The sequence below is a fragment of the Podarcis raffonei genome, chromosome 14 (assembly GCF_027172205.1).
Source record: "Podarcis raffonei isolate rPodRaf1 chromosome 14, rPodRaf1.pri, whole genome shotgun sequence".
In the NCBI taxonomy this organism is placed as follows: domain Eukaryota; kingdom Metazoa; phylum Chordata; class Lepidosauria; order Squamata; family Lacertidae; genus Podarcis; species Podarcis raffonei.
Window position 1 is genome coordinate 53,417,761 of NC_070615.1, and position 16,175 is coordinate 53,433,935.

The 16,175-nt window shown below is 46.3% G+C and overlaps 1 protein-coding gene across 1 annotated transcript; it reads left to right on the plus strand.

Moving 5' to 3' along the window:
* Nucleotides 1-1,215: 1,215 nt before the first annotated feature.
* LOC128401975 (vomeronasal type-2 receptor 26-like) lies at nt 1,216-7,957 on the plus strand. The gene is made up of 7 exons (XM_053365656.1): nt 1,216-1,358; nt 2,163-2,356; nt 3,080-3,475; nt 4,244-4,260; nt 4,990-5,217; nt 6,293-6,419; nt 7,056-7,957. The coding sequence occupies exons 1-7, from the start codon at nt 1,216-1,218 to the stop codon at nt 7,955-7,957; spliced, it is 2,007 nt and encodes a 668-aa protein (XP_053221631.1).
* Nucleotides 7,958-16,175: the final 8,218 nt, after the last annotated feature.

The following is a 16,175-nucleotide window of genomic DNA, read 5'->3' on the forward strand; positions in this document are numbered from 1 at the left end:
AAGTTCTGGCACAGACAGTGAAGCAGTGCCTGTACCGTCTGCCCAGGAAAGGAGAGTGTTAAAGAGGAGGGGGCAGAGACATCACATGAAAATTCCACGTCTTTTCTGTTGGAGAAGGGGCGGGCGTAAGGCACTCCAAGAATCTGAGCCGGAGGATTTGGATGCATGATTGTAACGTGCTGCTTGCACATATGTAAAATAAAGACTGTATATATGTATCTCGGAGTGAGCAGAGACATTTCTTGCGGAGAGCGTTCACAGGCCATCACATCTACAGGCCTCACCTCCCAGCTGTCCCCTTGGGATCCCTCTGTCCAGCCCTCCTTCTGGTTTTCCCATGGGAATGGTCGCCTGGTTGATCACACTGGCGGCACCAGCATTGCCCTCCCTCCATCAGCACCCCTGTGGCCTGTTGCACTGGTGACTGTGGTGGGTCACCGGGCCCGCCTCGAAGTTTTTTGCATACACTGGGTCCCTGGCCTGGAAAGTCTGGGGGTCCCTGCTTATCCCCACCGCTGCCTCGCCCTGAGCTCTGTCGGGGTGAAGGTGGTCCAGTCTTGTTGTGAAGGCCGGCCCATGAGTAGTTCTGCTGGGCTGCGGCCAGTCGTTGTGCTGTGTTCGTTGGTGACACATGTACACTTGAGGAATATGGTGAATGTGTGATTGAGGAAGAGTTTTGGAAAAACTAGGGAGCTCCCTTCAGATTACCGGTTTGCAGGTGGGCTGCTTGCTTTCCTGTGACTCGCCATTCCCCGTGCACTACTCAATGAGAAATATATATGATTATTTTGCTCTTATTCTTTTGTCTCACAGAGCACAATGCTCAACGGAGATAACTTTGAAACATGTAATTATCTCAAGCTGATGGGTATCATCATCCATCTTGCCAAATCCCATGTACATTTTGTCAGGCCATGAACACAGTCAGTATCAGAGTGTTAAAAGCATAGGTAAAATAAACCTTGTGTCATTCAGAGCTCCAGTGAGAAATTCTGAACACACAGGATCTTATGGGTCAAATCATTCGCACATCCCCTTTATCAAATTAATCCAGAGCCATTAAACCTAATGCAATTTATGGTGGATGAGAGAAAAATCTGCCTTTCTGCATCGCTGTTGGTCAAGATGGCAGGAACATTTCTGCTGCTGATTCTTCTCTTCCTGTGGCTGCAGGTGCCTCCAACAGAGTGCAAGGAAGACTCTGGAAGATGCACCATGACGGATCCATTCCAGCTTCCATACCAGTATTATCAGAGAGGGGATCTGATCATTGGAGGAATTGTTAATAATTATGGCTATTTATCTGAAGAAATAGATTTCCAGCACCATCCAAACATGAAGTTTACAGATGAACTTTTGTAAGGAAATGACTTTCTCCTTCATAGTATACACTTCTATATGCTGCTAGAGGCTACAACTACACCACACAAACCATGGCATGCGCAGAAAACATTTGACTTCTTGACTTTTTTCCATGTATGAAGGTTAAAATTACACTTTTTTCTCTTTATATTGTGATCATGGCATTTTCTTCTGTGTTGCTTTATTCCTCATCTGGAGGTTTCTGTCTTCTGCCTCTTCTGCTTTCTCCTCACCTGATCTCATATTTTTCACCTGATCTCATACTTTATCCTCAGCCTCCCTCTGTCTGTCCTTCCACACCATGCAGGGATGGTTGAACTTTGCAGCAAAGCTTGATCCCCACATTCACAATAACCACCATTTATTCTGACAGTCACAGATGCTGTAATCAGGAATATCATAGATTCTGGATTATATTACCAGCTGCACCATATAAACAATATTGGGTATAAGTAACTGAAGTGTTCCAAACTTTTTTCCTCAATACAAAGTACCTAACTGAGGTATGTGCAGTGTAGATCAATTGAAAGTAATGCCTCTATGTCTGATCTATTAATCATATGAAAATAAGTGTGTGTGTGTTTTGCAGGATTTGAATATTCTGCACAAAACTAAATGCTTTTTAGATGAGATATTCCTAAAGGTGACCGAATATTGAGCATGAATTTCCATTATTAGGTATTAGGAAGCACAATGCATATTAGGGTTCTGCTTATTTGTGTTATTTAATCTTTTTTAATTCGCTGGAAAAAAGCCAGAAAAGATGAATACTTCTGACACATTTCCAACTCTTTTTTTAGTTCAACACTGAAGTACTACCAAAATACTCTCTCCCTGGCGTTTGCTGTGAAAGAAATCAATGAGAACCCCAACATCGTACTGAATATGAGCTTTGGGTTCCACCTCTATGATAGCTTCGTGAATACAAGGATGACTTTTCAGAACACCCTGAAACTTCTGTCCTCCACGGAAAGGATTGTCCCCAACTTCAAATGTGACAAGAAAAGAAATATGATAGCTGTTATTGGAGCACTTGAGTCTGACATTTCCCTTCACATGACTCTGATCTTAGGCATCTATAAGATTCCACAGGTGGTATAATAATAATAATAATAATAATAATAATAATAACAACAATAACAATAATATGCAAGGAATGTACACTGATAAGAAGCCTCAACTTAAAGCAAGGGCTGTAAGATCTAGGGGAAAGTGAATTGTTAGTAAGACTAAGGACTCATCTAGATTGGTAAAGGAAAAGCGTTCTGTATCCATTGTATATGCAATATAAAACTGAGATACCAGATGGCGCTGTGGAGACCCGTCTTTCCCTATCAGATTTCCCTGTATGAGTTTATAGCAGGTTTAACTGAATTGCTTCTTTGACGCTTCTATATCCAGCCTAAGGACACTCAGTTGGCGGCAGTATGCTTGCTTGTGACACTCACAATTACCAGGGCACAGTTCAATAAGAAATATGTATTATTATTTTGCTCTTACTGTGAAGAAATATCTTTCTCAATCACACATGTTATAACACTTCTAAAACAAGGAACTTGTGCTTACATCATTCAAATTCCTCTAATATACAAAACTAAAGAATATATTTTTACCTTCAATGAATTCTCATGGGGTCCACAGTTGGGTGGGATGAATATTAACCCATCATTGTGAGATTGACTTCTTCCTTAGATTGCTTATTGTGTATTGGCTCCAGTGAGGAGCAGCGAGTTGCAGCTCCAAACCTTCTTCCGGATGGTGCCCAATGAGAAATATCAATATGCAGGGATTGTCAAGCTACTTCTTCATTTCCAATGGACGTGGGTCGGACTTGTTGCATCAGATGATGAAAATGGAGAAAAGTTCATGCAAATCTTGGTGCCCATGCTTTCCCAGCATGGAGTTTGCACAGCCTTCAAGGAAAAAGTACAATCCTTATCTCAAGGGATGGATCATTTCAATTCATGGGAACTCATTCGGGCTAAGTTCTCTTCCCTGATGGTCTCAGAAGTCAACATATTGGTTCTATGTGCAGAACCTCAGACCATTACAGTTGTGAAGTGGCTGCAATATTTCTATTCATTGGATGAAGATATTGCAGAGAATTATGCAGGTAAAGTGTGGGTTTTGACAGCCCAATGGGCCTTCTCATCAGAAGCAATGCAAAGGTATTATGATATTCAAGTCTTTGATGGAGCCCTGTCTTTTGCAATTCACACAGAAAAAGTCCAGAGATTTAAAGAATTCCTTCAGACCCTAAACCCCAACTCTCCAAATGGAGATGGGTTCCTCCAGACTTTTTGGCAACAGGCATTCAATTGTTTATTTTCTGTTTCAAGTGAGCCCAATGAAAGCAGAGACACATGCACTGGCAAAGAGAGCCTGGAGAGCCTTCCTGGGCATATTTTTGAAATGACCATGACTGGTCAAAGTTACAGTACCTATAATGCGGTTTATGCCATTGCATATACTTTGCACAAGGTTCTCTCATCCAGACCAAAACACAGAAGGACGTCAGGCAGAGGTGGACTCGATCCTCCCAAACTGCAACCTTGGCAGGTAAGATTTCATATTCGGAATAAATGTTTCCTTCGGGCTAATATATTGGATAATGACACACATCCATAGAATGAATTCACATGGAAGAAAAACACCTCTCACAGCATTTACCTTTCCCCCACAAAACAAATGTTCTTTTCAGTGCTTGCCGGTTTCCCTTGCCTTCAAGCTGGAGCCAGAATCAATATGTTCCCTTTACTTCCCCTTCAAGTTGCAGAGGGGGAAGTATCTCCTTCTGCTCTTCCTCTCACAGAAATGTCACCTCCTTTTAGTACTCAACAATGTTCTATTGCCCTATGTGTTTGTGATGCTGATATGTCAGGAGTGGTGAAGAAGGAGGTATGTTAAAGTGGGTCTCATGATGTTGTTAAAGATAGTATGTTTTTAACCATGAAGAACCACTCCAGTACTTCTCTTGGGCAACATCCCACCATTTGCCATTGCACAAACAAATGATGTTTGTATCTCAGCACCTATTATAAAATTTACCATTACCTGCTCTCTATTTCTTTCCCCCCTTCCCCCTGCCCTCCCAGAAGGTATTCCTTTCTTACCAGGCTCTCAGAAGCTCCAGGGAGGGCCCTGGGTGTGCAGCCCTCCCCCTTGCTTGCTGGGCTCTGGGAAGGAGGCATGAGGGCGCTTCCCTCCCAAGGCCAGGTGAGCAGGGCAGTGCACTCCATGCCAACCTCGGGGAAGGAGACACAAGGCCACTGGGTGCATCCCAGAGCCCAAGAAAGAAGGTGCCCCCTAGCTTCCCAGGCTGTGGGGAGGTCATGACAGGGCTCTGGGAGCATCCCTGAGTCCTCCTGCAACCTTGAGTGCAGCTCCAGGGGTTCCTGACTTTGCATGATTTTGCCTTTGCACATGGACCCCCAGAAAGGAAGCCGCACATACATGGCAGGTGAACTGTACTTCCTAGAAATTCTTATGTTCTCCAAAGGTGGACCACACCATTTTTCTCTCCTTTCCATTGTGTGACATATATGTTTGATACTTTTTCCTTTCTAAAACTAATACAGCTCTCCCCTTCTTTACTTCTTGAACTTTGCCTTGTTTTCTTCTGTCTAGCTTCCCTCTTTCCTGAGGAGCATCTCCTTCAACAACAGTGCTGGGGACTTTGTGTCTTTTGATGAGAATGGGGAATTGGCAGCTGGATTTGACGTTATTAACTGGGTTACTTTCCCCAACCAAACCTTCTTGCGAATGAAAGTAGGAAAAATAGAACCACAGGAATCCCACTATGTGGACTTCAGCATGGATGAAGAAGCCATCACATGGCACAAAGCATTCAATCAAGTGGGAGCATTTCTTTAATATTAAGAATACAAATACAAGAATAAGGCCCAAAATTAATAACATTCTTAAGGCCAGTCAAAGGCTGTGAGAAATGTCAGAGCGCACGTAAACACCATTTGCCTTCCCACCATAGTGGTAGCTATTTCTTGACTTGCACTGGGATGCTTTAGAACTGCTAAGTTGGCAGGATCTGGGACAGAGCAGTGGGAGCTCACCCCATCTAGTGGATTTGAACCTCCAACCTTCCGATGAACAAGCCGAAGTGTCTCATTGGTTTAGACCACATCACTACCTGCATCCCTAATGTAGGAGAAAATCCTATGGAACCAACGAAGACTTATTTCTCAGAAGACAAGGGGAGGATAAGTTGTCCATTTGTGCTGAAGGAAGAGTACTTGTCTTGTAGTGTTTATCTGAGCTTAATGTATATGCTTCCTATTTTGCCTTCTCTGCCAACACAGTATATTTCAGAATCGGTTGTCCTGTCCTCTTGCCATCCACCATCTTATTGAGATGAAATATTCAATTTTCCTTCTCCTTGACTCCCAATATTTACATTACAATTTATTCACCCATACACCAATTTTCTGGAATAACGTAAATCTGCCAAAAGCTTGTCCTACGTGAAACAACTTTATTCTGCACTGCATCATAATCACTAAGTAGGGAGGGTATCTTTTGTCATGGAAGTCAGTCTTTTCTCTTCTGCTGCATTGTACTTTTGTACTTACTTTCTCGCTTTCTCTTGGAGAAGATGTGAGAGGATGGCATGATTGCTTTGTCCTGTATATATTGCTTAATAAATTACTTAGAATGCACACACCTAAGCTCCACATCGTTTCTGCTATACTCTGCTGATTGAGTGTGCACATATCTTCTGATATGAGTCACTGGTGGGTGGCGGGACTGCAGATTTATGGACGTCCCGGGCTCCGTTTCATCAGGAAGACACCTTGATCTGGGGGCTGCTTGTGCTCCCCCCGGCATGTTCCGAAAATGCTCTTGTGTCTTTGGTTCAAACTGTGTTCTTTACCATGCAAAAGGGAGCTTCCTCTTCTCCTCTCTTTCTGGCTAGGTGCTGCCCCTTGGTTTGTGCAATGATCGGTGCCAGCCAGGCTACAGCCGGAAAAAGAAGGAGGGGTGGCCATTTTGTTGCTATGACTGTGCTTCATGTCCAGATGGGATGATTTCAAATCAAACGGGTAGGAGACATCAGCTGCTCTTTTATAAAATGCTTCCTAAACTATTTCAACAGTTTCCCCTTATTAATAGTTCAGTACTCACTCCTAAACAGAACAGCAGTTGCACTCAGATCTGGAAGAAAGAAGACAGACACAGAGAGTTGGGCAAACTAGAGCCACATCTTTAACCTTCACAAAGTAGATCTGTGAAAATAGGTGTGGATCATGTCCACTGTTCTCTGCCTGCTCCCCACCTGCCACAGCTTGCAGAGCCAGGGAAGACTTGCCTCACCATCCATCCCCATAGTTTTAGGGCTGAGACCCGGAAAAGGAGAAAATGTCTGCAGGTCAGCCCCTCAGCCCCTGAATACTATTCAGTGAATCTCATCTTACTATTTTGCTCAGTGTATCACTAAGAATGATGTTTATAGATGCTGAAAAAGCTTTTGATAATGCTTCTTGGGATTTCATCTCTGATACTTGTTTTCAATTATTTAATGGCTCAGAATTGTGTTTTGGGGCAGAAGCAATATTTATTTCAAAGAAAATTTGAAAGGCCATTGGAGAGGGAGGAATCCATTTTATTGCAAAGAATGAAACATGACAGATGAAAAAGGTTGGCGTGTTTGATGGAACTCATTAATATGATTTCTTTAGATATGGATAATTGTTTCAAATGCCAAGAAGGTCGATTTCCAAACCACAACAGAGATCAATGCATTCCCAAGAGACAAAATTTTCTTTCCTACGCAGATCCTTTGGGATTCACATTAGCGGCCTTAGCTCTGCTGTTCGCTCTGATCACAGCCTTGGTCCTTGGCGTCTTCTCTAAGAACAGGGACACTCCCATTGTCAAAGCCAACAACCGGGACCTCACCTACACTCTGCTCCTTGCCCTCTTGCTCTGCTTCCTCTGCTCCTTGCTCTTCATTGGCCAGCCTCACCCAGTGAGCTGCTCTTTACGACAAACGGCCTTTGGCATCATCTTCTCCATTGCGGTGTCTTGTGTCTTGGCCAAAACCTTCACGGTGGTTCTGGCCTTCATGGCCACCAAACCAGGATCCAGGATGAGGAAATGGGTGGGGAAATCTCTGGCCAACTCTGTTCTTCTGGGTTGCTGCTCACTTCAAGCCAGTATTTGTGCTGTTTGGCTCTGTACGGCTCCTCCCTTTCCAGATGTGGACATGAACTCTCTGGCGGAGGAAATCATTGTGGAATGCAATGAAGGCTCTGCCCCCATGTTTTATTGTGTCCTGGGGTACCTGGGATTCCTGGCCAGTGTCAGCTTCACCATGGCTTTCCTGGCCAGGAAGTTGCCAGAAAGTTTCAATGAAGCCAAGTTCATCACTTTCAGCATGTTGGTGTTCTGCAGTGTTTGGCTGTCCTTTGTTCCCTCTTATCTGAGCACCAAAGGAAAGCAGATGGTGGCTGTGGAGATCTTCTGCATCTTGGCCTCCAGTGCAGGCCTGCTCGCTTGCATCTTCTTCCCCAAATTGTACATAATTCTTCTGAGGTCCGACTTGAACAGCAAAGACCACTTGATTCTGAGGAGCAAATAAAAGTCAACTTGAGTATACCACACTTCTATTATTATTATTATTATTATTATTATTATTATTATTATTATTATTATTAATAATAATAATAATAATACCCGCCCATCTGATTGGGTTGCCCCAGCCACTCTTGGTGGCTTCAAACATATATAAAAAGATTATAAAACATCACATTCTAGAAGGTTTCCCGAGACAGGGCTGCCTTCAGATGTCTTCTGAAGGTTATATAGTTATTCATCTCCTTGACATTTGATGGGAGAGTGTTCCACAGGGAAGGCACTATCAAGAAGGCCCTCTCTCTGCCTGCTTCTCTGTAACCTCACTTCTCGTAGCCTCAGGGACTGGCCAAAGGAGGAATAGTGAAGACTGCCTCTCCAGCCTGACCCTTCCAGGGAGGGGAAAGAGGAAGACAGTTTGGAGTTACAACAGGGGTTTGATGGAGGCCAGAGAGGACAGTAAAAAGTGGACGGTAAGAAACATTTCCTTGTATTTGTACATTCTTGGTAAACCAGCCCGGAGTTAGCTGACAGCTGCCTGACATGCAGTGAGGGAACTGCCAGAAGGGTCTCAGAGCTGGACCTCAGTGTCCAGGCTGAACGATGGGGGTTCCTTCAGGTATATGCCCATAAGATCTTCACCACATGGACTTGCAATGTTAAAACCACAACCTACATAAAAAATTAAGAATTAGATTAGAGAACACTGCTACTGGTTCATGTGGAGAGAGCCTTCAATAGTGTGGCATGGAATTTCTTAATTCATACTTTCAAAAGCCCTAAAATAGGAAACAAAATTACGAATGGAATTAAAGCAATCTACGCAAACAAAAAAGATAAGTTAATGATAAACAATGAAATTACTGAAGAATTTAATATTGAAAGAGGGACCAAGCAAGCCTGCCCTCTATCTCCACTTCTATTTATTACAATGTTGGAGACACTCCTAATAGTGATAAGAAAAGATCCCAAAATAAGGGGCATTAACTTAGGTAGTAGGTATTACAAGGTGAAAGTATTTGCAGATGATGTGATTATTACCACTGAAAATCCAATTGATGGAATACAAGAAGCTCTAATGAAGATGGATGAATTTGGAGAGGTCTCGGGATTCACATTGAATAAAGATAAATCCAAACTATTAACAAAAAATATGGGAAAGAAAGAAGAGGAATATCTAGAAAGAACAACACGTCTAAAAATTACAAATAAATTAAACTTCTTGGGGATTTTGATTACCAGTAAGAATACTAATTTGTACAAAGATAATTACATTAAAAAGTGGAAGGAAATAAAGAAAATTTAGGTAACTGGAGCAAGCTAGATCTGTCTTTATGGGGCAGAATATCTATGATTAAAATGACAGTATTTCCCAAAATGCTGTATCGGTACATAATGCTTTAAAGCTTGGCAGAGGGACCTTGCCAACTTCCTTTGGCAGGGTAAAAAACCAAGAGTTAGATTCAAATTGTTAATTGTCAGGGAACTGCCATCTGAGATGCAGGAGGTGAAAGGGCTCACGGAGGGTGAGAGAGACCATTCAGCTGAGGAGGGGACCAGCAGGGGGAGAAGTGGAGTTCCAAGGGAAAGTGAGTCGGAGGGAGGGCTCAGAGACACTTCAAGCGAGAACAGTGGGGAGGTTTCAAGACCTCCTGTAGGGACACCCACTCCTCGCCGGAAACTGTCACGCCGAGAGTCCAGAAGACGCGTTTCCGTTAAGGAGCTTTTATGCTGGAAGAAGTTCCGTAAACGCCCACTGTCCGATTCAACGAGCGACTGATGGAGCCATGCTTAAGGAGCTCCGTCACAGACAGAGGTTTGTGGACTTAGCCAAACTCTGAGGGACTAGGATTTTACGCACAAGCAGCTCACCATCCCATCACAGCAATCGGACAGTCCCTGAAAGCAGCTTGTGCAGAGAGGCATCATGAGCAACCCAGCCGGAGCCGGGGGAGCAGGAGGAGCTGGAGAGGGTCCAAGCCTGGAAGAAAGGTACAGGGTGTTGGAAGTCCAGCTAGCACTGCAAACGGCGAGGCTAGAAGAAAGGAGGGCGCAGGATGCAGAAAAGGCAAAAGGCGCTACACTAGCAAGAAAGATGCCAGGATTGGTGCAGAAGTTTGGGGGGGACCCCAGGAACTACCAAGCCTTTAGGACAGAGATGCAGTATGCTCTCGAACTGCAGTTTAACGACTTTCCCGACGAGGCATCGCGAGTGGCGTTTGTGATTGGCCATCTCGAAGGGGGGGCGAGAGACTGGGTTAGACCCCTGATGGCAGGGAATAGTGAAATGCTAAAGGACATGAGGAAGTTTTTTCGCGCCATGGATTTGATGTTTTCCAGCGAGATTGAACAGGGACTGGTGCGCAGACAATTGATGGCTTGCAAACAGGGGAGCCGATCGGTTCGTGAGTACTGGACTGAGTTTACAATGTTGATACATAAATTGGGATGGGACCTATCGGCGGAACCCATTCAAATGCTCTTTGAAGAGGGGCTTTCTTCGGCGGTGAAAGACGAACTTTCCCGGGCGCCCAGGGCGGAGTCTATGGACCAGCTGACCAAATCAGCGCTGACCATTGGAGCGCGCCAGGAGGCAAGAGCCTTGGAGAAGTGGGAGGGGAAAGGAGAGTGTTGGAGGGATTTCCGCATTCCAGAGATTCCAGAGCCAAGTTTCCCGCCAGGAGAGCCGATGGAAGTTGGAACAGCGCGCGCGCGCGCAGTTTCAAATCCCAGTGAAGGGAGGAAGAAGGAGGGAAAGAGCGCCAAGAAATGTTATCTCTGCCAGCAGCCAGGTCACTTTGCCAGAGTCTGCCCGCAAAGAAAGGAATGGCAAGGGATGGCGGGAGCTGTTGGGGGGAAGGAGGAGGGAGTTCAGGAGCCAGTAAAAGCCAACGCCTGGCTGCCACCGTCAGGGCACTGCAGCCAGGCCAAGGAGCAGTAAAAGTGCCCACTCCGGAACCTCCAAGACCAGCCCTAGTAATAGAGGTGTTGCTAGAGCTGGCAAACGGATACCCACTAAAGACAAAGGCGCTGTTGGACTCAGGCAGCTCCTGTAATTTTATGAGTAAGGAGTTTGCAGCTGAACACCAGATACAGACACTCCCTTTAAGCAACCCCCTGCAGGTGACCACGATCGATGGGAGGGAGCTGTTGGGAGGAGAAGTTAGCCTACAGACCGTCCCAATGGTTATGAGGGTGGCCAGGCACACCGAAAGGATAGCGTTCAATGTGGCCACCCTGGGAGGGGCTCCCGTCATTTTGGGAATGAGCTGGCTAGCGTTGCATGACCCGCTAGTGGGCTGGCATCAGAGAGTGGTCTCCTTTGGGTCAGCACATTGCCTGGAACACTGCAGAGAGGGAAAGGTGCCAGAAGGGGCAAAAGCCTTTCTAGCAGGGACGGAAGTGGCGGACAAAGGGAAGGTGCCCAAACAATACGCTGACCTGAGCAAGGTCTTCAGCGAAAGGGAAGCAGATAAACTACCACCGCATAGAGACTTTGACTGCCAAATTAACCTGGTCCCTGGGGCCCAGCTCCCCGTGGGCAAGCTGTACGCCATGTCAGACAGGGAAATGCAGGAGTTAAGGGAGTTTATTGATAAAAACCTGAAGAGGGGCTTCATCAGAGAGTCCAGAGCGGTGGGGGGGAGCCCAGTGTTTTTTGTGGACAAAAAAAACACGGATAAACCCAGGCTTGTAGTGGACTACCGGCGGCTAAATGCCGTGTCAGAACCAGTGACTTTCCCCATGCCCAGGATTGATGACATTTTGACCAGGGTGAGGAAGGGAAAGATATTCACGAAACTGGACCTGAGAGGGGCATACAACCTGATACGAATAAAGAAAGGGGATGAATGGAAAACCACCATGTTCACCCCTTTGGGGGCTTTTGAATATCTCGTTATGCCATTCGGATTGCAATCAGGCTCCGCCTGTTTTCAATCGCTCATGAACCATGTCCTGGGACCTTTGCTCTACAAGAATTGCGTGGCCTTCCTCGATGACGTGCTGATATATTCAGAGAATGAGGAGCAGCATGTAAAGGATGTCAGGGAAGTGCTGAGCCAGCTGCAAGCAAACCAGCTGTGGGTGAAATTGGAGAAGTGTCAGTTTCACACCAAGGAGGTGGAATTCCTGGGGTACCGCTTATCAGACAAGGGATTAGCCATGGATCCAGGCAAGGTCCAGGCGGTGCTGGAATGGAAGACACCGAAAACGAAAAAGGATGTGCAAAGGTTCTTAGGGTTTGGGAACTTTTACCGTAAATTCATCAAGAACTTTGCCCACTTAACGGCTCCCATCACGGACTGTCTAAGCAGCAAGAAGAAATTCGTTTGGACGGCGGAGGCGGAGCAAGCATTTGAGGAATTGAAAAGGGCATTCGCTTCGGAAGAACAGCTCCTGCATGTGGATTTACAAAAACCCATGAGAGTGGAAACTGATGCCTCAGACCGGGCGGTGGGGGCGGTGCTGCTTCAGCCAGGGAGCAATAAGTCGGAATGGAGACCGTGTGCCTTCTTTTCGCGTAAGCTGAACAAATCCGAGAGGAACTACACCGTATATGACCGAGAACTACTCGCCATTCACGAAGCGTTCCGGAGATGGAGACACTTACTAATTGGCGCACAGCATAAGGTGCAAGTGTGTACGGACCACAAGAATTTGGAGTATTGGAGAACCGCACGAGTGCTCAACCAACGACAAGTGAGATGGGCCCAGGAGTTCTCCAAATTCCATTTTGAAATCTGCTATGTGCCAGGTCCAGAAAACATCAGAGCGGACGCTCTCTCTCGCAAACCTGAATATTTGGAGGGGGAGGGAGCGCCTGAAGAGAGACATATTATCCCAGAGGACCACTGGGTGTGTGGGGCGGCCTGGGTGGGGCAAAGAGAACTGGTAGAGGGAACGGTAAATGATGAATACGCCCAGGATAAGCTCAGAGGTTTAAGGAGAGAGGGAGAAGACCCCGGAGGTTTTGAAGAAAGAAACGGGGCATTGTATTACAAAGGGGCACTATATATACCCGAAGGGGAATTGAGGGGGAGAGTACTCAAACAGCTGCACGACAATCCCACAGCGGGGCATTTTGGGCAACACAAGACCATGTGGTTGGTGACCAGGGAGTTTTGGTGGCCCAAGGTGAGGGAGGATGTACGGGAGTATGTGAGAAGGTGTGACCAATGCCAGAGAGCCAAAGGAGAAAGGCGGGCACCAGCGGGGTTATTAGAACCGTTACCCACACCAGAACGACCGTGGGAGGCGATATCGATAGATTTTATGACTGATCTGCCTAAATCCCAGGGGGAAACCGCCATACTAGTCGTAGTAGACCTGTTAACTAAGATGGGTCACTTTGTAGCTTGCTCACATGCAGTCACGGCGGAAGAGACAGCGAAATTGTTTGTAGAACATATTTTTAGGCTGCATGGCGCCCCCTTGAGGGTGGTTTCCGACAGAGGGAAACAGTTCATGTCCAGATTCTGGAGGAAACTTATGAGCTTGTTGCACGTAGAGGTCAACTTTTCGACTGCCAGGCACCCTGAGACCAATGGGCAGGCGGAGAGGGCAAACGGTATCTTCCAACAATACCTGAGGTGTTATGTCAATGACAGAGAGAACGATTGGGTCGAAAAGTTGGCGCTAGCGGAATTTGCTTACAATAATGCAGAGAATGTGTCCACCGGGATGAGCCCCTTTTTGGCTAATTATGGGTACCACCCCAGGGCGTTTCCAGGGGGAGGAGGGGAGAGATGGAGTGTCCCGGCCGCTGAACATTTTGTAGAAGAAATGGAAGCGATCCATCGTCAACTCCAACTCAACTTAGAAAGGGCCAAAGAAGAATATAAGAGGCAGGCAGACAAGAGCAGAAGGGAAGGTGAAACCATTAGGGTGGGGAGTCAGGTCTGGCTATCAACCCAAGGGTTGCCGTTCAAGGGGGGTTGCAAGAAATTGAGACCCAAAAGATTGGGACCATTTGAGGTCATCCAACAGGTCAACCCAGTGGCTTTCAGACTCCGGTTACCGAACCACATGAAACTGCACCCAGTATTCCACAGGTCATTACTGTCACCATATAGGGGGGAAGGTGAAGGGGTATCCACACGGGGGCCAGCCATAGAAGAAAGGGAAAGCAGCAACCATGTGGCGGAAATCATCGACTCCAGGTGGAAGGGTAATCAGGTGGAGTATTTGGTCGCGTGGGAAGGGGAACCGGAGTCGGAAAACACCTGGGTGACGGCAGAGGAGGTCCGTGACGAGATCTTGATCGAAACGTTCCACCAAAGGTTCCCCAGGAAACCTCAGCCAGTAGCGAGGTTCCGGAGGGAGTACTTTGGCACCACCGACGATGAGGAGGAACTGGAAGGATTCAGGGAATCGGAGTTGGAAGGAGGAACAGACTCCGATGAGGAGGAGTACTTGGAAACCGGAAACAGCAAGAGGTGGAGGGAAGTGTTCGAAACTTCGGAAGATGAGGGAGGTTCCTTCAGGGGTTTTGCTCCCTCGCCTCCCGCAGAGGAGGGGAGGGAAGGGGGTGAAGGGGGCCCTGGAGGGGAGGTGGATGTCAGGGAACTGCCATCTGAGACGCAGGAGGTGAAAGGGTTCACAGAGGGTGAGAGAGACCATTCAGCTGAGGAGGGGACCAGCAGGGGGAGAAGTGGAGTTCCAAGGGAAAGTGAGTCGGAGGGAGGGCTCAGAGACACTTCAAGCGAGAACAGTGGGGAGGTTTCAAGACCTCCTGTAGGGACACCCACTCCTCGCCGGAAACTGTCACGCCGAGAGTCCAGAAGACGCGTTTCCGTTAAGGAGCTTTTATGCTGGAAGAAGTTCCGTAAACGTCCACTGTCCGATTCAACGAGCGACTGATGGAGCCATGCTTAAGGAGCTCCGTCACAGACAGAGGTTTGTGGACTTAGCCAAACTCTGAGGGACTAGGATTTTACGCACAAGCAGCTCACCATCCCATCACATTAATGGAGCCTAGAGAAAGAGGAGGGTTCGCTGTTCCGGACCTTAAACTGTATTTTGAGACTGCATGTTGGACATGGCTGAAAGACTGGATTTTACTTAAGGACACCAAAGTCCTAGATTTAGAAGGCTGGGACAAAGTCTCTGGGTGGCATGGCTACCTAGGTCGTGATAAAATAAAAGCACATAAAGGCTTCATGAATCACCTGGTGAGGAAGGTGCTATTTGAAGCCTGAGAGAGGAACTAAACAAGTTACAACAAAACCCCCCTGGTGGATATCAGCTATAGAATCTACTGCTGTTCATAGAAATAATATGAACAATAATTGGTTAACGTACAGGGATCTGGTAGACGAGATAAGTTACTGCCCCAAACTGAAAATAATTCAAAGAACTTAAACAGCTTGGGGTGAACTGGTTAGAGTACTTTCAACTTAAAGCAACACTTGAAAAGGATGAAAAACTAAAAGGATTTGATAATAAATTATCAATTTTGGAAAAGGAAGTTCTATATAACAATCAAAAGACTCTCTCCAAAATTTATAAACTGTTGCAGAATGGACTAGAAAATGAGGAAAAAGGAAATGCTACATGTTATGCCTGCCAGCGTGGTTGCTCGAGAGCGAACAGGCAAGATCCCCACTGGTCTTTTCAAAGGCTTTATTATTGGTGCTAAAACATTTATAGTGCAGAATGTCTCAATTCCACGTCTTGCTCAGTCACCAGCAGAATCTGAGAGAGGGTGGTCCTTAAGCTTTCCCCAGCAGAGTAGTCTCTTGACCCCCAGCCGACGCCTCCCCTCTCTGCACATAAACCTACACAGAGAGGGCATGGCCAAAGGGGGACCTGCCTCTCCCCCGCTTTGCTCATGCATGGTGTCTTGGCTCTCTCTTGCATCCTCCAAGCCCTGCATCTCTTCCCCACTAGAGGCGGGGCTTCCCTCCTCCGTGGAGGAAGTGCTGCTTTCACGATCTTGGGAGGCTCCCTGTAACCCAGCTGCCCTTCCACCTCTCGCCTCTGAGCTGATGGCAGTTTCCCTGACACTACAATAAAATGGGAATGGGATTTAGGTTATGTAATTGAATATAAGGACTGGAAAAAATTGTGGACAAAAAATATGGTCAGCATGCTATTTAATAAGAGAAAATTATATGAAAATGTACCACAGGTGGTACCTAGCACCAGAGAGATTGGCTAAAATGAACAAAACGTATAGTAATAAGTGTTGGAGGTGTACAAAACACAATGGAACCTTCTACCAT